We start from the raw sequence: 20686 nt of genomic DNA, 5'->3' as shown, positions 1-20686 counted from the left end.
CTGCAAAATGGAGATACTTTGCTCCTAGATAGACCCCGAGGTAGCCTATCACATAGTCATTTGGTCACAGAATAAATCAAGCATACTCAGACAGCAAATGTGTTGCAGTTCAGATCCAGTCCACACATTCTTCTGCCCAGTTCCCTCAAAGGGCATCTTTCGTCACAGCCTCATTAATTTTGTAAAACGGGTTATTCTCACTTGACTGTGGTCTATCTAAAGCGGCGTACATTAAAAACGACCCATTCATTTACATTTAGCAGATGCTTTTATCCAGAGCGACTTACAGTTAGTGCATTCATCTTAAGATCGCTAGGTGAGACAACCATATATCACAGTTCTAGTCAATTTTTTCCTCAATAAAGAAGATATCAGCAAAGTAAGTGCTTGTAGGAAAAGACAAGTGCAAAAAAAAGTATTTGGGGGGGAATAAGACTGACTGTTTAATTTAAGATACTCTTTAAAGAGCTATGGTTTCAGATGTTTTCGGGGAGATGGGCAGGGACTCTGCTTTCCTAGCATCAGGGGGAAGCTGGTTCCACCATTGGGGTGCCAGGACAGAGATAACTTTGACTGGGCTGAGCGGGAGGTGACCTCCCATAGGTGTGGGACAGCCAATAGAACAGAGGTGGAAGAACGGAGTGCTCGGGTTGGGATGTATGGTTTGAGCATAGCCTGAAGGTAGAGGCAGTTCCCCTTACTACTCCGTAGGCAAGCACCATAGTCTTGTAGTGGATGCGAGCTTCAACTGGAAGCCATTGGAGTGTGCGGAGGATTTGGGTGATATGGGAGAACTTGGGAAGGTTGAACACCAGGTGGGTGTTCAACTTCTGGATAAGTTGCAGGGGTTTGATGGCACAAACGAGGAGCCCAGCCACAGAGAGTTGCAGTAGTCCAGACGGGAGATGACAAGTGCCTGAATTAAGACCGGCACTGCTTCCTGTGTGAGGAAAGGTCGTACTCTATGGATGTTGTAAAGCATGAACCTGCAGGAGCGAGTCACTTCTTTGATGTTTGCAGAGAACGACAGGGTGTTGTCCAGGGTCACGCCAAGGTTTTTTGCACTATGGGAGGTGGACACTGTGGGGTTGTTGACTGTGATGGAGAGGTCTTTGAGTGGGCACACCTTCCCCGGGAGGAAGACCAGCTCCAGCTTGAGGTGGTGGACAGACATTTCAAAGAATGTTGTGTGGTAGCTTAAAATACCAAGCAAATAAAACACCACTGTGGATGGTTTCATTACAGAGTACAAAATGCACCATCATTTTGTAGGAAACAGGTGCATTCTCCAGAGTTACATCTGCAACCTTTTAGAACACACAGACAATTAATTGAAAAGGACCAATACGTTTCAATTCCAATTCACTTAGAGTAATAGAGGCACCTCTATAGTCTCGAAAACCCAGACCTTGGAGCCATTGGTACATTGTGGGAGGCAATCCATCTGACTAGAGAGACTAGCACCTCTACACTATAACACTAAATTCATGCTTTATTGTGATAGAAGCAGGGGTGGACTTGAAGAGTGACACAGTCATCTTGGTATGACCCAAAAAGTTTTTGAGCTGAATTCCTGGCATGTTCCCAGAATTATTTTCCTCTTTACCCACCCATTGATACAAGGGAGGCTAAACATTAGTATCTGTCACTAGCAGAATAACCTGCAGAAAAAAACAACATAGACCAGCCTAAATTTCAATCTGGCCCATTCTGGTCTATACTGGTCAGTGCTGGTCAAGCTGATCCGAGCAGCATGGTCTAGCTGGTTAGGCCGGCCGACCAGCTGGTCAAGCTGTGGATGCTAGTGACCAGTTAATGCTGGAATGCTGGTGACCAAGCTGGTCCATGCCGGTCTATGCTTGTCCAGCATGGTAGCTGGTCAAGGTAGTCTGGCAAAACCACGCCCATCATTATCATATTTCCCAGCATGCTCCATTGCAGTTAGATTTTTGGGGAATTGTTTGTTTCAATATCGTTTTTGTTTGTTGTATTTTTGTATGTGTCAGGTTTTTCGCTGCTGGTCATTCGAGTCAAGTGCAGGAGAGCAGAGAATAGGTGATCAGGCGACTTTATTAGCCAAGAGCAACAAACAGACGGGCGCAAAGAGCTACAACTTAAGCCAACCGGCAAAAGTGACACGCGCAAAATACCGTCAATAATATAACAATAAGGTTCACCAATAATTCCCCAAATAGGGTGAAAAACCAGACTGGCGCGATACAACAAACACAAAACAAAACAATTCCACACAAAGACATGGGGGGAACAGAGGAATATATATATGCAGTGTGATTAGGGAATGTAAACCAGGTGTGCAGGGAACAAGACAAAACAAATGGAACAATGAAAAATTAACCGGCGATGTCTAGAAGGCCGGTGACGTCGAACGCCGCCCGAACATGGAGGGGAGCCGACTTCCGACAGTATGTACGTTGCTTGATTAATTAATCTTATGCTACACAAAGATAAATAAGATACATTTTTCTAAACTAATCCAATCTGGTAGTTGGATTTATTGTATCCGTTACTGAAATGGTTGTTCCAGTTTAGATGCTTTAGGGAATCTCATGTACTTATCTTTCTAACCCTGGCAGTCATTCTGAATGCATATTGTGGGTGACTAAAATAAAACAAAATGGGATATCCCCACTCTTTCTGGATTCTGATAGGAATTAAACATCACTTTGCTAGCCAGCATAATGTGACTTGCATGTCTAAGGGGAAAACTAGAACCTCAAAGTACTTTGATGCTGGTTTAGTTGGTGACCACTATACCAGCAGATGCTTGTCACAATGTCCAAAACAGATGCTGGTCACCAGCAAAAACACAGCGAAGGTTGGTCACCAGCAAAAACACAGCGAAGGCTGGCGACCTATGCTGGCCTAGACTGTTTTTTTGCCAGCAGGGCCAAATATGTCAGACAGGTGGATAAATAACAAAACAATGCACCCTTGACCAATTGTCAGGTCAAGGGGTTGAATGTAAGTTCATTTATGGTCACTAAATTCCCAGTACCATTTGAGAACTTACAGGGACTTGATAAATAGTCCTAGACAGAAATGAATAGACAGATATCTGTGAACAAATCCAGACAGGACACAGACAAATGAAGGCCTTTTGTTGAGATTGCAAACCAGGCATGATTCCAGGATAGTTTCACTGCTAAAATGAAGGTGCTACAAAATAATACCAAAAAAAGTTTAGGTAACTTACAATAACACTGTAATTACATTGCTTTTCACCACGCATGTATTCCGTGATAATATATGTACACTGGACTAAAATATAAACGCAACATGCAACAATTTCAAAGATTTTACTGAGTTGCAGTTCATATAAGGCAATCAGTCAGTTGAAATAAACTCCTTAGTGTCTAATCTATGGATATCACATGACTGGGAATACAGATATGCCTCTGTTGGTCACAGACACATAAAAATAAAGTATGGCCGTGGATCAGAAAACCAGTCAGTATTTGGTGTGACCACCATTTGCCTCATGCAGTGCAACACATTTCCTTTGCATAGAGTTGATCAGGCTGTTGATTGTGGCCTGTGGAATGATGTCCCACTCCTCTTCAAGGGCTCTGTGAAATTGCTGGATTTTGGCAGGAACCGGAACACGTTGTCGTACACGTTGATCCAGAGCATCGCAAATATGATCAATGGGGGACATGTCTGGTGACTATGTAGGGACATTTGCAGCTTCCAGGAATTGTGTACAGATCATTGCGACATGGGGCCTTGCAGTATCATGCTGAAACATGAGGTGATAGCGGCGGATGAATGGGAGACAGGTAGCCTAGTGGTTAGAGCGTTGGGCCAGATTGAATCCCCGAGTTGACAAGGTAAAAATCTGTCATTCTGCCCCTGAAAAAGGCAGTTAACCCACTGTTATTAACTGACTTGCCTGGTTAAATAAAAATTAATCAATAAAAATTAATGGCATGACAATGAGCCTCAGGATCTCATTACGGAATCTCTGTGTACTCAAATTGACATTGATAAATACAATTGTGTTTGTTGTCTGTAGCTTAAGCCCACCCAAACCATAACCCCACCACCACCATGTTGACATCAGCAAACTGCCCGCCCACACGACGTCATACACACTGTCTGCCCGGTACAGTTGAAACTGCGATTAATCCTTGAAGAGCACACTTCTCCAGAGTGCCAGTGTCCATCGAAAGTGAGCATTTGCCCAGTGAAGCAGGTTACGACTCCGAACTGCAGTCAGGTCAAGACCCTGGTGAGGACGAGGTGCACGCAAATGAGCTTCCCTGAGATGGTTTCTGACAGTTTGTGCAGAAATTAATCGGTTGTGCAAACCCACAGTTTCATCACCTGTCCGGGTGGCTGGTCTTAGATGACCCAGCAGTGAAGAAGCAGGATGTGGAGATCCTGGGCTGGCGTGGTTGTACGTGGTCTGCGGTTGTAAGGCTGTCTGCGGTTGCAAGGCCGATTGGACGCAGCTCTGGAGGACATTCATGCAGTTAGCATGACAATTGCATGCTTCCACAAAACTTGAGACATCTGTGGCATTGTGTTGTGAGACAAAACTGCACATTTTAGAGTGACCTTTTATTGTTCCCAGCAGACCTGTGTAATGATCATGCTGTTTAATCAGCTTCTTGATATTCCACACCTATCAGGTAGATGTGTTATTTTGGCAAAGGAGAAGTGCTCACTAACAAGTATGTAAACAAATGTGAGAGAAATAAGCTTGTTGTGCATATGGAACATTTCTGGGATCTTTTATGTCAGCTCATGAAACATGGTACCAACACTTTACATGTTGCCGATAATTTACTTGTCCCGTCAATAAATCTATCAGATTTATGCAGCAACAGTGCACCTTTTTCTTTATTCTTCATACTTCAGTTGAAGTATGCTGGGGTAAGGAATATTTTTTGGACTTTACATGTTGCGTTTATATTTTTGTTTAGTGTAAATATATTATTTCTGTGCAATACATGTATTAAGGCGCCTATCAATTCTGTAGGCGGAGCCTCGAAGATTGGGCCCTCACTTTCCGGAAGTATCCTCCTTTGCGCCTTATGGAAGTGACGTTAGGCTGTCAACATGTAAGATGGCGACTCTTCACAGGCAAAATGCTGCTGGGCGGAGAAAAGTCCAGGTAAATGTATCTATTTTGTCATGCAGAGTAAGGATTTTTCAAGTTCCATTCATGGCCGCGGAAATGTATATTTTGCCTGGTTATCCATGGATGTCTTTAAACACTCAACGTGTGGCGGGCAAGTGCAGCCGGTCAGTCCCAGGCGGTCAGTCCCAGGCTCTGGCACCGTTAGCAGAGAGCTAGTTTAGCTTACAGCTACTCACAAGATTTTGCGAACCGCTGCAAATGACTCATTTCGGTTTACCGAGATCGTGTTTCGAGTTTAATGGGTTGTCAAGATATTTGTATGTGAAAGTGAGATTATGGGGTGTTATTGCGGCTAGAGATGGAATAATTCCCCCCGCGCCCACCCTCACGTCACGAGATAGCTAACTGAAGGACGTGATTTTCTATTTTGGCTATCTAGTATGCAACCAGTTGGATGGTGCAATTATCTTTTGTCTGATTACAATTTGATAGGCTTGATCCTATTTTGCCCGACGTCATCAAACTGTAGTCGCAAGACTAATGATGGCATGCGTGTGTTGAGTGCTGCATTACAGTACTATAGATGGTCAACAAGTATCCTTGTCCCCTGTTGATGCAATATAATGTTTGTATGTAGATATCTGCAAATGTGTATTCTGCACCTGGAAAACCATTTGCATTGAATTTTCCAGATTTGCATTGCAGAGCCACTGCAATTTGCATATATAGTGAAATAAAAACAATTTCACTGTCTGTCAGCAGGCTATGGTATCTCAGAATGTACATTTAGGCTGAGTTTAATGGGACGGCTATTATTTACACAACTCTCAAACTCTAGGCGGCATTCTGCCTTCTCCCTGCAGTTCTCAGCCATAGAGAGAAATACTAATGGTTGTCTTTTTGTAGGCACTAACTGCACAATGGATCGTTGGACAAAGCCTATGGGGAAAATGAATGCCGTTTTGGATAAATTCCAAAAATAAGGTCTGTGGTAAACACAGGCTTAGGAAATTTTATACATTTTGTTCTTTGAGATAAACTTAATCGGCTAATGTCACTTTCTCTGAATTTTGAAGAATTTGTGATAAAAAAATCATGAAGCACATACAGGCTTCATAAAGGTCATGTTAACTGACTGCTATTATCAAATACAACAAAACGTATAAGATTTCCTAAGCATGTGTTAAACTCAGACCTTATTTTCTGCATTTATTCCAAAACCCAATTTTTCCCATAAGGATGGGTGAACGAACCAGAGGGAACTCATTTTGTGGTTTTAGGACTACAAGGACTGGTGAGCTCCATTAGCTTCGCCCAAGACTGCTTTGTGAACTAAAATCCCAGCGCTGTGTTTTAACGTTTAGACACGTCAATAATCATTGCTTGCGATACGGCTTTTGAAACATATGGACCTTATCATTAATCCGTGAGAAAGAATCCTTCAAATGAAAAAGATACACTTACTGTAGCAGTTTTGCACAGATCCATACACCTATGGTTGCCTCCATCCAATAATTTGGTTTGAGACTACATATCCACTACACTTCCAGAGTTACGCTTACACGCAGGTGCTCGGAACATGCTAGAAAGCTATTTATAAATTGGCCTGAATGCTGATGTGCTGACACCGTGCTATATCAGACCGTATACCACGGGTATGACACATTTATTTTTACTGCTCTAATTATAATAGCAATAAGGCTGGTATTTCCAGGACTCACCTGACACTCCCTGCTGTAGCATCATTCATTTCCACAGGTTCCATCATCCATTTCAACAGATATCCTTGACCGATATACATGACCAGTGTTTACAAGCCATATATGACACTAGAAAGGTTTCAGCAACAGTGCCAACACCAGTGCCTATATGTTATTATAGGTATACAGGACAATGTCAAGGATTCACCAGAAACAACACCTATATATCTTCATTATATTGTAATATGGTTCAAAGTGCACTCATATCCAGTTCTCTCTGCAGGTGTCCTATGTGATTCGGGATGAGGTGGAGAAGTATAACCGCAATGGGGTGAATGCTCTGCAGCTCGACCCGGCCTTGAACCGCCTCTTCACGGCTGGCCGAGACTCCATTATTAGGATATGGAGCGTCAACCAGCACAAGGTAACCTGTCCGTCACCTAAACACTCCACCTGGCAGAATGCCATATTATCATCACGACCCCTCTCCCTCGAGGTCACACTGTGGTTTTGATGGCTCTATCGCTCATCTTTCCTTGATTCCTGACATCCTATCGTCTCCTTCTCAACTGTACGGTCCAAGGTCCCTCCCCTTTTTTGAGAAGGAGGCGAAGAGAGGGGATGTTAAAGGTGTCGAGGAAAGATGAATTGAGAAAGAGCTAATGTTTTAGATGCATAGATGTACAGACCAATGCCTATGGTCAATGTTCAAATGAAAAGATCCAGACTTATTTGTTGTGCTGTTATTGTAATTGATTGTCATAGAATGCTTGCATAAACCCACTGATTTTGCAGCGTAAACTCTCTTTATTGCAGCAGGACCCGTACATTGCATCGATGGAACACCACACAGATTGGGTCAATGACATCGTCCTCTGTTGCAATGGGAAGACATGTGAGTCAGTGTAATGTATTAATCCAGAGCTGAAGGGGTTAAATTGAGCCCTACCCCTCAGAATGGAAAGTGCATATTTTTAGTAAAGAATTATCACTGAAAAGCAACCAGACTTTAGGAACTTTCCATCACGTGCAAATTGGCAAAACCCTGTTAATGGATATTTACTACTATATGTCCAGGGAAAATCTCACTTTTAAAACTGAATATTCTGTTAACTCCTACCCAAATAATGTTGTTTACTCATCCTATACTCGTATTTGTGGCCAAAGCATAAAAAATTTAAATAATAAAAAACTTAAATAATAAAATACCTCACTTGTACCTCAAACAGACCATTTCAAAAATACTTTATATTTTGTCATAGAGGATGTCGTCATCCTCCTGAGCTGGCCAATCAGCGGTCTACTCACATTAATATTATTAATGACCAGTACATTTACATTTACATTTAAGTCATTTAGCAGACGCTCTTATCCAGAGCGACTTACAAAGTGTAATGTCTTACTTGTAGGAAGTGGGAAAAAGCCCTGTTTTGAGAGTCAATATTTCTCGACCATCTGCTCAAATGACAAAATCTTATCAGCAAATAAGTCATTTAGTCTGCGTATGCCCGTATTAAGCCAAAAGTGAAAGCCAGCATCCAGCAATCCTGGACCAAAATCTGGGTTAAGAATTGGGGTAAGAGCAGAGGTTAGTTTGGACCTTCCCAGGAAGCATTGAACTAACCTCCATACTTTGAGTGTGTTAAGTGTAATGGGATTGTTGCAGTGATCTTCTACAGACTTGAAACTTCTGAAAAATAAAAGATCCTGTAAGGGGTATTTTGAAAGAGAAGTCTCAATGTCTAACCAAATAGAGGAGTCATCATTTGTGATCCAGTCAGAAATATAACATAGGTGGGCACACCACTGATAGAACCTAATATTGGGCAGATCCAAGCCACCGATAGAACTTGGCAGCTGTAATATTGCCATCTTAAGTCTTGGCTTGCAGATACTCCATATAAAAATGAACTCAGCCATCCATTTACATCCTTTATTACCTTATTGGAGAGTAATACTGGGATAATTTGGATTGGGTAAAGTAGTCTAGGTAAAAATGTTCGTTTTCAAGAGGGATATTCTACCCAACCAAGAAATCGGGAGAGAGTTTCAGCGCTCCAGATCTTGTCTTATTGTATCAAACAAGGGAACAACATCGGCTTTGTATATTTGCTGGAATTTAGGAGTTACAAATCTACCCAGATACACAAAACCTGAGGGAGATAATTTAAAAGGGAAGGGGGAGAGGTATTAGGTACAGAGTGAAGGTTACCAAGTGGCATAGCTTCTGATTCAGTTAAGTTAATCTTGTAGCCTGAGAATTCGCTGAATAATTCAATAATATTAATAAGAGATGTAATTGAAGTATCGAGGACTAGAGATTAATATCAGGACATCATCAGCATACAAGCTTATTTTATGGTGAACATCACCAATGAGCAGCCCCTGTATAGCCTCATCCTTTAGATATATATATGGAAACCAAGCCTGGGCACCAACATGGATTCACACATATCTCAGCCTGACCTATAGCGGCAGTTTCTTTAGCAAGAAAAATAATAAAGATACGAATATTACTGAACCAGAGCACGTGAGAACTCACCACTGTTTCATGATTAGATTCAAATAAAAAGTTATCCAATGCTGCGGAGGTGCAGCTTAAAGTTATTTACCCGAGAGAGTCAATAAACGCAGCAGCCTCTTCAGGTGTGAAGAGTTTAGGCGATCCGTTGACCATAATCTTCAATGTGGCCGGGTACAGCAGTGCGTAGTCCATCTTCATTCTCGAGTCGAGCCTTCGCCTCAAAACGCTTTGCGTCTTCGTACAACCGCTGTGGAATAATCATTGAAGAATGAGACCTTTGGACCTTTACGTTGACTACCTTCAGAGCCGACGTTTCTAGCCGCATCCATGACACGCTGCTTGTTGGTGAAGTTGTGGAACTTTATAACCACCGTGGGCGCAGGTTGGGACCGGGTATCGGTGCTAGAGAGCATTGGGCTCTGTCCAGCTTCACACGACCAGCCTTAGTGTCCATTTGTAGGTAGCCAGGGATCCATGACATTTTTTACTGAACGTGTCCCTTCAGAATTTTCCGGGAGTCCCACAACACGAATATTGCATCTGCGTCGATTATCCAAGTCAATGTGCTCCGCCATTTCGCACACCTGTTTCTCAAGTGCTTTTATCTTAGTGTCCATAGACGTAGTTGAAGTTTCCACTGTAGCAATTCTTCCTTCCACCTCATCAACACGTTTGACAACCCTCTGTAGTTCAGCCTGCTATTGCTTCCAAGACCGTTATTATCTTAACATCGATCCCTTTAGTGATGTTATCAGTCATCTTTTGAATCACCAGGTCCATTGTGCTTGGCTCAGCAATAGTGTTAGCTCCTCCTGCACATCTACAGGGATGGTGGTTTTGGTCGAGTTCTTAGTAGTTCTGTTGGGCATGTTGTCAGAGATTTGAGAAATAGCCGTCAACACTCGTTGTAGGATAACTTATTTAGCCAATTCTACCACTTTTTCAAGCTAGGAGAATGTAAAAATATAAATTTACGAATGCCACGGGAGCTCGCTGAAACAGTGTTCCCTCTACGGTGCCATTTTGTCCCCCCTATGCTTACTGTTACATTCAACAGTAACTCATTTTATGAAAAAGGGCATTTCACAGTGCTTTATTGTACCCCTTAACCCACTTGCAGGTCAGTGCTCCTAATACATCACAATGATCAGTATACAGTATGCCCACACCATTCCAACACAGAAAGCTGCTTTTTAACATACTTAATTACAATTTGTTTGGAAGGGAAACTATTTCACTCGTTTTGTCATTAATTATAGGTCATATTTCATAGAAATCTGGAAACACTGGACAGTTACTTAAGCCTGCAAGCCATTGATATAAATAGTTGTTGTTTTTTTACCTTTGAAAATGTATGTTTTTAATAGCATACTGTCTGTTCCTAGTTATCCTGTGTCTGAAAAATAAAGACACATTTTTACTCTGTATTCCAGTGATATCTGCTTCCTCAGACACCACAGTGAAAGTCTGGAATGCGCATAAGGGATTCTGCATGTCCACATTGCGAACACATAAGGTATGTAATAACATACTATGTACTGAGCTCCAAAATCATCACAAAGGCCAAACTTAAGGTACATACGCATAACGTTACTGCTACATTAGAGTTAGCATGCACATTTCAATGTATAGGCTGAAGCACAATCAGAACCAAAATCTTACTCAAAAGCACTGACTTGGCATCAGATTGATGTAACCCCCTATGGTTTTGTCTGTACAGGACTATGTCAAAGCCTTGGCCTATGCCAAGGACAAGGAACTGGTGGCCTCAGCAGGGCTGGACAGACAGATCTTTCTATGGGACGTCAACACACTAACGGCACTGACCGCCTCCAATAATACTGTCACCAGTGAGTATGCTCTCTCATCTGGGTCCTGTTCAGACATTGGGCACCGAACTGAAGAAAAGGAACTGAAACAGGGAGGGACTACCTGGAAACGATCATTTTCTTTTCCTGTTGCATTAAAGTGTTTTCCATTGCTTGCCCTAATGAACATGACCCAGCTACAGTGCCTTGCGAAAGTATTCGGCCCCCTTGAACTTTGCAACCTTTTGCCACATTTCAGGCTTCAAACATAAAGATATAAAACTGTATTTTTTTGTGAAGAATCAACAACAAGTGGGACACAATCATGAAGTGGAACGACATTTATTGACTTTTTTAACAAATCAAAAACTGAAAAATTGGGCGTGCAAAATTATTCAGCCCCCTTAAGTTAATACTTTGTAGCGCCACCTTTTGCTGCGATTACAGCTGTAAGTCGCTTGGGGTATGTCTCTATCAGTTTTGCACATCGAGAGACTGAAATTTTTTCCCATTCCTCCTTGCAAAACAGCTCGAGCTCAGTGAGGTTGGATGGAGAGCATTTGTGAACAGCAGTTTTCAGTTCTTTCCACAGATTCTCGATTGGATTCAGGTCTGGACTTTGACTTGGCCATTCTAACACCTGGATATGTTTATTTTTGAACCATTCCATTGTAGATTTTGCTTTATGTTTTGGATCATTGTCTTGTTGGAAGACAAATCTCCGTCCCAGTCTCAGGTCTTTTGCAGACTCCATCAGGTTTTCTTCCAGAATGGTCCTGTATTTGGTTCCATCCATCTTCCCATCAATTTTAACCATCTTCCCTGTCCCTGCTGAAGAAAAGCAGGCCCAAACCATGATGCTGCCACCACCATGTTTGACAGTGGGGATGGTGTGTTCAGGGTGATGAGCTGTGTTGCTTTTACGCCAAACATAACGTTTTGCATTGTTGCCAAAAAGTTCAATATTGGTTTCATCTGACCAGAGCACCTTCTTCCACATGTTTGGTGTGTCGCCCAGGTGGCTTGTGGCAAACTTTAAACAACACTTTTTATGGATATCTTTAAGAAATGGCTTTCTTCTTGCCACTCTTCCATAAAGGTCAGATTTGTACAATATACGACTGATTGTTGTCCTATGGACAGAGTCTCCCACCTCAGCTGTAGATCTCTGCAGTTCATCCAAAGTGATCATGGGCCTCTTGGCTGCATCTCTGATCAGTCTTCTCCTTGTATGAGCTGAAAGTTTAGAGGGACGGCCAGGTCTTGGTAGATTTGCAGTGGTCTGATACTCCTTCCATTTCAATATTATCGCTTGCACAGTGCTCCTTGGGATGTTTAAAGCTTGGGAAATCTTTTTGTATCCAAATCCGGCTTTAAACTTCTTCACAACAGTATCTCGGACCTGCCTGGTGTGTTCCTTGTTCTTCATGATGCTCTCTGCGCTTTTAACGGACCTCTGAGACTATCACAGTGCAGGTGCATTTATACGGAGACTTGATTACACACAGGTGGATTGTATTTATCATCATTAGTCATTTAGGTCAACATTGGATCATTCAGAGATCCTCACTGAACTTCTGGAGAGAGTTTGCTGCACTGAAAGTAAAGGGGCTGAATAATTTTGCACGCCCAGTTTTTCAGTTTTTGATTTGTTAAAAAAGTTTGAAATATCCAATAAATGTCGTTCCACTTCATGATTGTGTCCCACTTGTTGTTGATTCTTCACAAAAAAATACAGTTTTATATCTTTATGTTTGAAGCCTGAAATGTGGCAAAAGGTCGCAAAGTTCAAGGGGGCCGAATACTTTCGCAAGGCACTGTATATTATGTCACAGGCATATCCTAGACTGAGTATTGTAAATGTTCACTGCACTACTTGGCATGAAGACATGAGATAGATGTCTATCTGGAGAACCATCATTGAAGACAATGTTCTTGTTTCTGTAGTACACATCAATTTGAAGGATGGATATCTTAAATATGTAAAATACACTGTGTCTCAGTGGGACTTTCCTGGTTACTGACGAATAGACTGTTGAGACAGACCTGAGTGTTGTAGTAACTATGCTGTTGTTGTCGTCTCCCAGCCTCCTCACTGAGTGGGAACAAAGACTCCATCTACAGTCTGGCTATGAATCAGATGGGCACCGTCATTGTGTCAGGGTCCACTGAAAAGGTGGGTTCTTAAATCACATTTGTATTGATATAGTTGTAATGTTTCTAGTGGTGTGATGACATTGGTATACTTCCAGCTAACTGAACCTGTTACTTCACCTCCATGTTCTAAAGTAAGATGTGTCTAAGAACAAAGAGTGTGTCACCAACAAAAACATAAACCTGTGTTTTCATATACCTCATAGAGTGAATGTGTCCTGCTACAGGTGCTGAGAGTTTGGGATCCTCGAACCTGTGCCAAGCTGATGAAGTTGAAAGGTCACACAGACAACGTTAAATCATTACTGCTAAACAGGGATGGCACTCAGGTACGGATGGCTCTTAGAAATCTCATCTCATTCCTCACCCTTAAAAATGTCAGCTGCGATGGCTCTCTTATGCTTCATAGGAGGGAGAGGACTTTTTCAGTCATTTCTGGAATCTGCTGGCAATAAGCTGCGAGGGAAGCCTCTTACCTGGACATTTTCAACTTGGATTTCGAACAACCCAGACATTTTTGTGAAAGTTTTGAAAATGTTGTAATTCCTAATGTTACATCTGCTTTTCCCCCCAGTGTCTCTCGGGCAGCTCAGACGGGACCATCCGTCTGTGGTCGCTGGGGCAGCAGCGGTGCATCGCTACCTACCGGGTGCACGATGAGGGCGTGTGGGCCCTGCAGGTCAATGAAGCCTTCACGCATGTCTACTCCGGCGGTCGCGACCGCAAGATCTACTGCACCGACCTGAGGAATCCAGACCTCCGCGTTCTCATCTGTGAGGAGAAAGCCCCAGTCCTCAAGGTGAAAGGGGTGGGGTTACTGCGATAAGCCTTGCCGACGGCATGATGGGAAACGTAGTTGAAAAGGTTGTAACCTGTAGATATTAGGCCTAGATGTTTGTTGGACTTAAGTATTTTGTAACATTAACTCAAATGTTTTTTTAAGACTGTTGTATACTAGAAAGTACGCTAGTATAATAATTAGTAGAGTCAGGAACGCATTAATGAGAAATCTTAAAGATAATCAGCAAGTACTATCAAGGTGAAGTCATCCTTAAGTGTTTCTGTCAACAACACATTTACCCATCAGTTTTCCTATCTGAATGACCTCTTGCCTCCCTGGTTCAGATGGAGCTGGACCGCTCGGCAGACCCCCCCACGGCCCTCTGGGTCTCCACCACCAAGTCCACCGTCAACAAATGGGTAAGCAGCATACCTGATGTTGAACAACAGGGTTTGTATATGAGTAATGGACATGTTCATATTAAATAGACATAGAATTACTGTAAAAAATATAACAGAAAAAAAGCAGGATTCAGTGAGGCCTGTGTGTCGCTGTATACTTTTAATGCAATGTTCACTCCCTGATTATGTTTCCCGTCATGACTCATTGCAGTCTCTGAAGGGCATTCATAATTTCCGAGCATCTGGCGATTACGACAACGACTGCACTGCTCCCCTGACGCCTCTCTGTACTCAACCCGAGCAGGTTGTTACAGGTAAAAACACAACACACACACACATATACTTTTTATTTTTTTATGATCCATTAATCCATTAAAAATGATTGATAGATTCAAACTTCATAAATCTCCCAATAAACTGCATTGCAAATATTGCAATTACAATTTTTTTTTTAACCTTTATTTAACTAGGCAAGTCAGTTAAACAAATTCTTATTTACAATGACGACCTACCCTGGACGATGCTGGACCAAATGTGCGCCACCGTATGGGACTCCCAATCACGGCCGGATGTGATACCGCCTGGATTCGAACCAGGGACTGTAGTGACGTGTCTTGTACTCTTACCATAGACCGCTGCACCACTCAGGAGCCCACATATCTATTCTATTTTAAACACCTTCTGTATTTTGGGCTCCCAACTGGTGCAGCGGTCTAAGGCAAGAGTACAAGAGACGTCACTACAGTCTCTGGTTCGATTCCAGGCTGTATCACATCCGGCCGTGATTGGGAGGCCCATATGGCGGCGCACAATTTGTCCAGCATTGTCCAGGTTTGGCCAGAGTAGGCTGTCATTGTAAATAAGAATTTGTTCTTAACTGACTTGCCTAGTTAAAGTTTTAAAAAACATATATGCTTAGGCTTAAATGAGTGTTGTGTTTATTGCTGTCCACTAGGGGGAGCCAGCATTATCCAGTGCCACATTCTGAACGACAAGAGACACATACTAACCAAAGACACCAACAACAACATTGCATACTGGGATGTTTTAAAGGTGTGTGTCTTTTGCTCTCTCTTCTATCGATCATTTATCGTCCATCTCTCCATTGTTTGTCATATTGTATGAATACCTCTTGTCCTCATCCAGGCGTGTAAAGGGGAAGACCTGGGAAAGATGGAGTTTGACGAAGAGATTAAAAAGAGGTTCAAAATGGTCTATGTGCCAAACTGGTTCTCAGTGGATCTTAAAACTGGGGTAAGCTGATCCTGCGGTGTTTTACATTGTAAGCTTTGGACAGTCGGTGGAACAGGGATTTGTTCTTATTTTAAACATATATTCTGCTGGGTAGATGTTGACCATCACGCTGGATGAGAGCGACTGCTTTGCTGCATGGGTGTCAGCCAAGGATGCAGGCTTCTCCAGTCCTGATGGGTCTGACCCCAAGTGTGAGTGATCATTTTTTTTACTGCCCTGTAAGATATGGTTGACTTTTTTTTAAACCCAAACAGCGTTACCGTACATGCAGTATCATTCCTACAGAGTTCTGTTCTTTTCTAGTGAACCTGGGTGGACTGCTGCTGCAGGCCTTACTGGAGTATTGGCCCCGAACCCACATCAACCCCATGGATGAAGAGACAGAGATGAACCACAGTGAGCTGCTATACACATATACACACACACATTTACTAACAGTATAATGCAGACAGCCATTGTGATATTTTCTGACGTTATTAAGTTGAATGAAATCTATCAGTGATATTCTATGTTCTGACGTGTGTGTGTGTGTGTGTGTTCAGTGAACGGGGAGCATGAGAGCAGGATACAGAAAGGTAACGGCTACTTCCATGTTCCCCCTCACACGCCAGTCATCTTTGGAGAGGCAGGGGGAAGGACCTTGTTCAGGTAAAATATACAATGCTATCTCTGTCTATCACAGTGTAGCATGAAATAGTACTAAAAGTGCAAACCCCATCCACCTGACCATCCCGGCAGGCTTATTCAAGGCTCTCGCTCTCTCTCTCTCTTTCTCCAGGTTGTTGTGTCGAGACTCCGGTGGTGAGACTGAGTCCATGTTGCTCAACGAGACCGTGCCACAGTGGGTCATCGACATCACTGTAGATGTGAGCTCTCGTCCTTTAATGATACATTTAAATGTCTTTCTACAGTAATGTACTATAGCTAATTGTGTAGTGTTTATACACTATGATTCTCATGTATGATTTTCAACTTTTTATTCCCTGTCTTTTAGAAAAACATGCCCAAATTCAACAAAATACCCTTCTACCTCCAGCCTCATTCTTCTTCTGGTGCAAAAACCTTAAAGAAGTAAGTGAAACACTTTTATAACGATTGAACCAGTTTCTCTGTTCCTATTAGTGTTGCGTGTTCATCCTTCCCTGCAAACCACATTTTGCTAAAGAGATCATTCACTTGGAACTATATCTGACTGTTCACTGTTCCAAGCTTGCGGTTATATTCCAACGTTGTGGTCTTCCAATAGGGACCGCCTGTCGGCCAGTGACATGCTCCAGGTGAGGAAGGTGATGGAGCACGTGTACGAGAAGATCATCAACCTGGACAACGAGTCTCAGACGGGGGCCTCGGCGAACAACGACAAGCCCAGTGAGCAGAAGGAGGAGGAGGACGTGGCCGTGCTGGCCGAGGAGAAGATTGAGCTGCTCTGTCAGGACCAGGTACTGTGCAGATTATACGGTACAGTCCCCATCTTTTGCCTTTGTGTTACATCTTATATTAATATATATGTTCCCAAAATCACTTTTCGTTGTCTGTAGGTATTGGATCCCAACATGGACCTGCGGACCGTCAAGCATTTTATCTGGAAGAGCGGTGGAGACCTAACCCTTCACTACCGGCAGAAGTCCACGTGAGGTCGCCGGTGTCGGCGAAGAAGGCTCATCTTCTGCTAGCCTGCCCTCCTCTTCCTCCTCCTTTCTTCTTCCTCTGGCACCAAACTTGGACTCATCCCACCAGATCCATGTGTTAGTAACACAAACCTGTGCTCAACGACTCCTTATGAAATCTTATAAGAGGTCACAACACCTTAATAACCCCTCAAAAAGGTCCGTAGCCTGAGCGTCACACAAAATCACCGTTCTACACCCAGCCATGTGGAGAGGCGTGAGAACACGCAAGGAGAATGGCGAGAAACAATTGTTGCTGTGTACACTACAGTGAATGGACTGAGGAATATTCCAGGGCATTTTAAGGTTTTTGTCATTTAGGTGTATTTTTATTCAATGTCTTTGTCTCCTTTTGTTTATCCCCCCCCTTATTTGTAAGAAATATGTTTTATTGCCATGCCCATCTTCAGAGAGCGAAGGTGCCCTTCCATCTTGAGAAAGTCGCTCTGCTTGGGGGTTCACTTTGTGATGACCTGATTGGTAGACTGCACACGTTTCTTTTCTTTCTTCTTTTCTTCTCTCCCCCTAAACATTCCAGGAACACGCTTGGTTTCCAACCACCTATCACTACCCTTCATCCCAATCCATGTTTAGGAAACGGTTCAATGAGGAAGATTTTCTGGATTGTCCGGCGACCAATCAAGGACTTGACGGAATGTAAAGACATGACTATAGTATGCATGTGTGATATCCTTCAGTTTCCTCAGTTTGGCAACTGACTGATGTATTGAAGGCGGCTGGGTGAAGTTTTTCTCTCACCAAATGGACACATACAAGGACACATCCCCCAAACTGAATCTCTTTAGCTAACGAACGCTGATATTAAATTACTGACCCTATCTTTTTGTAAATAGACTGTCATTATTTTGTAGGCAACTTGACACAAGTTTTTTTTCTTCTTTTTTTCGAGAACCCTGTGTTATTTTCAAAAGGTTGCTTTCTTATGTTAATAAAAAGAGGAAAGAAAAACCACACGTGTCAAGAAGCAACGGATATGTACGACGAAAGGATCTCGCCCACGGAATCAGGATGTTTATAGGCTACTGTACTGTATTTGAGAGGAAAGCTACATTTGTTGTCATTGGCATTACCCTTGACAGCCTGCAGCTAAATCTACTTGAAATACAATGACGAAGGTCTAGGGGGAGATATTCTGGAGGGAATCACAACTTTTTATTTTATTTATGCAAACAAAATGAAGACTGTGCTCTACAACTCTAAATGGATTACTCCAACAATGTGAATTGCACAGTGCTATAGCAAATGTATAAAAAATAAATCATTTATTTGGTTGTAGTTGAAAGATGAGCTTTGTCTGGTTGTTGAAAAAGCTCTACATTAAAAAAAGCTCCTACAGAATTATATGCTTCCATATCCACAACCCCTGTGCTCCCACGTGTTGATGTAATTAAATGTAGTATATTTTGGGTAAATAAGTGCTTAATAAATTAACCAACATGACAACGAGAATAAAATGCTTTTGAATGTCAGAGGACGATGAATTGCATTGATCAGAGACTTGCGGTCACAGATAATATTGCATAATTCCAGGACACAACAAGCTACCAATTGCAATGTTGATGTGATATTTGTGTGATTGATTTTAGTGTTTCTTCTCGACCACCCTTTTCTATCGTGTATTTGACCGAGTTGGAATACAAATGCTGCTGGAAGCAGGCCTGCAGTTGTCATGGTCTGAGACCTGTCATCTGTGGGTCTGTACAGGGCCGGTTCCAGGCATAAGCAATATACGCTCAGCCGAGGTCTCAATTTACTATTGAGAGTAAGAATAGTAGAATACACCAGGTTCAATTTTGACATTTGGTTGTGTGTCAGCAGTTTTTCTCTTATGGCAGTCACTGACTCACTCAATTAGCCATGTCAGCAACAACAACAAAAAATCTGTAATAATGACCGAAAACTGACCAGGCACGCAGGGAATGTGCCGAGAGGTCATGACCTCCAGGTCACCCCAATGATTTAGTTATTCTCACTCTGATATCATATGTGACCGACTGCCTCGATTCGGTCTCCAGTAGGCAAGACATCTTCTTTGTCTACACACATTCAGCATCGTTTACACCCTCTTAAACCTTAATCCCATCCATCTCTTTAAGGATTCACATGTGAGGCCATGTGGTAAACACGCTGACTTTATATCAAATCAAATCCAAGTTTATTTGTCACATGTACAGGATATAGAAGTTGTAAACGGTACAGTGATAGTACTTGCATAGTAGCAATATCAAAAACAGAAAGTGTCCAGATAAAAAATATTTTAGAATTTTATATCTTTATTAGATGACGCTTACCCGACAGACTTTGATGGGTCATGTGAAGGAAATGCTCTAACCATCCGTCACGCACTCTAGCTACGTGGATGGGTCACTATTGTTTAGAAATGTACACGTTCATGAAATACAATTGATGGCTGTAATCACCCCCCAGACACACCTGCTAATTTCATGGGTCATGTAATAATCCTGCCAAAGTAGAGTATTTTGTTTAGATATGTAGCTAGCTAAGTAGCTAACGTAAACTCGTACATTGCCTTGGTCCGTACAATTGCCCTTATTTTAGCGCCCCAAAAGCGTAATACTTCCAGATCAACTGTAATGTCAATACCATTGTAAAGCACAATTTCTCCCCTTTCCAACAGAATCAATTACATGACCTAAACGCTGCCCGTTTCAGCATAATTCAAGCAGGCAATGAGCCCCGTGGTAGTGAGATGGAGAGATGTTGTGGGAAAATTGCTTTTTTTCACTCGATCTGTCCAACTCATCACCTTATCGCCTCTAAAATGTAAATAAAACACTATAAAGAGTTTATATAATGTGTCATTACATACCTATTTGAAGGTTTGTGTTGAATTTGAATCGGGTTTTAGGGCGGTGCTAATGTGATCTTTGAAGTATACAGCGGCTTTGAGAATGATGATCGCATGCAATGATGACGCAAAAAATGACTAGGTATTCCCCCCTTACCCCGTCCACTGTCCATTTCTTGTTTTTAAAGGAAGAGAGAAGTGCTACACCTGGTGGAGAGAGATTGTAAGACAGAAACAGTTGCTTTATGCGTGCTGTACGTTACGACATGACACGTCACGATGTAACGGAGGGTCCGTTTTTTCAACTTTTCTCCAATACTATAGAGCCATTACCATGTCGATCATTAGTTTTCTTTGTAGCCTCGTTTGAATGTTGCGGTTGCGCACATTTGTACGGAATGGGGTGAGTTAGCTAGCTACACAATGAACCGGCATAACCCTAACTCATGCTACTACCAATACA

The 20686-nt window shown here is 42.3% G+C and overlaps 1 protein-coding gene across 4 annotated transcripts; it reads left to right on the top strand.

The window, feature by feature from the left end:
• The first annotated feature begins 5060 nt into the window (after window positions 1-5060).
• Window positions 5061-18857, top strand: LOC115130187 (WD repeat-containing protein 48). 4 transcript variants are annotated; one of them, XM_065019400.1, is made up of 19 exons: window positions 5061-5137; window positions 7088-7228; window positions 7624-7699; window positions 10762-10844; window positions 11049-11178; window positions 13224-13312; window positions 13518-13619; window positions 13865-14089; window positions 14416-14490; window positions 14684-14786; window positions 15428-15525; window positions 15619-15726; window positions 15821-15917; window positions 16030-16122; window positions 16269-16374; window positions 16505-16592; window positions 16721-16797; window positions 16973-17184; window positions 17265-18857. In XM_065019400.1, the coding sequence occupies exons 1-19, from the start codon at window positions 5090-5092 to the stop codon at window positions 17474-17476; spliced, it is 2163 nt and encodes a 720-aa protein (XP_064875472.1). In that variant the 5' UTR covers window positions 5061-5089; the 3' UTR covers window positions 17477-18857. The 4 variants fall into 4 exon arrangements, with proteins under 4 accessions (XP_064875472.1, XP_064875471.1, XP_029516919.1 ...); XM_065019399.1 differs by having other exon boundaries at window positions 7621-7699; XM_029661059.2 differs by having other exon boundaries at window positions 16973-17165; window positions 17265-17459.
• The last annotated feature ends 1829 nt before the right edge of the window (window positions 18858-20686 follow it).

The sequence above is a fragment of the Oncorhynchus nerka genome, linkage group LG6, assembly GCF_034236695.1.
Source record: "Oncorhynchus nerka isolate Pitt River linkage group LG6, Oner_Uvic_2.0, whole genome shotgun sequence".
Taxonomy (NCBI): domain Eukaryota; kingdom Metazoa; phylum Chordata; class Actinopteri; order Salmoniformes; family Salmonidae; genus Oncorhynchus; species Oncorhynchus nerka.
This window is presented reverse-complemented; position numbering and strand designations above follow the sequence as displayed.

What these genes read in the sequence shown, in the direction of transcription:
- LOC115130187 (XM_065019399.1), top strand. Translation starts at nt 5,090, where the DNA reads ATGGCGACTCTTCACAGGCAAAATGCTGCTGGGCGGAGAAAAGTCCAG. An exon ending in TGATGGGTCTGACCCCAAGT is followed by an intron (nt 15,918 to 16,029) that starts GTGAGTGATCAT and finishes GTTCTTTTCTAG; the next exon opens with TGAACCTGGGTGGACTGCTG. An exon ending in GGTACTGTGCAGATTATACG is followed by an intron (nt 17,185 to 17,264) that starts GTACAGTCCCCA and finishes CGTTGTCTGTAG; the next exon opens with GTATTGGATCCCAACATGGA.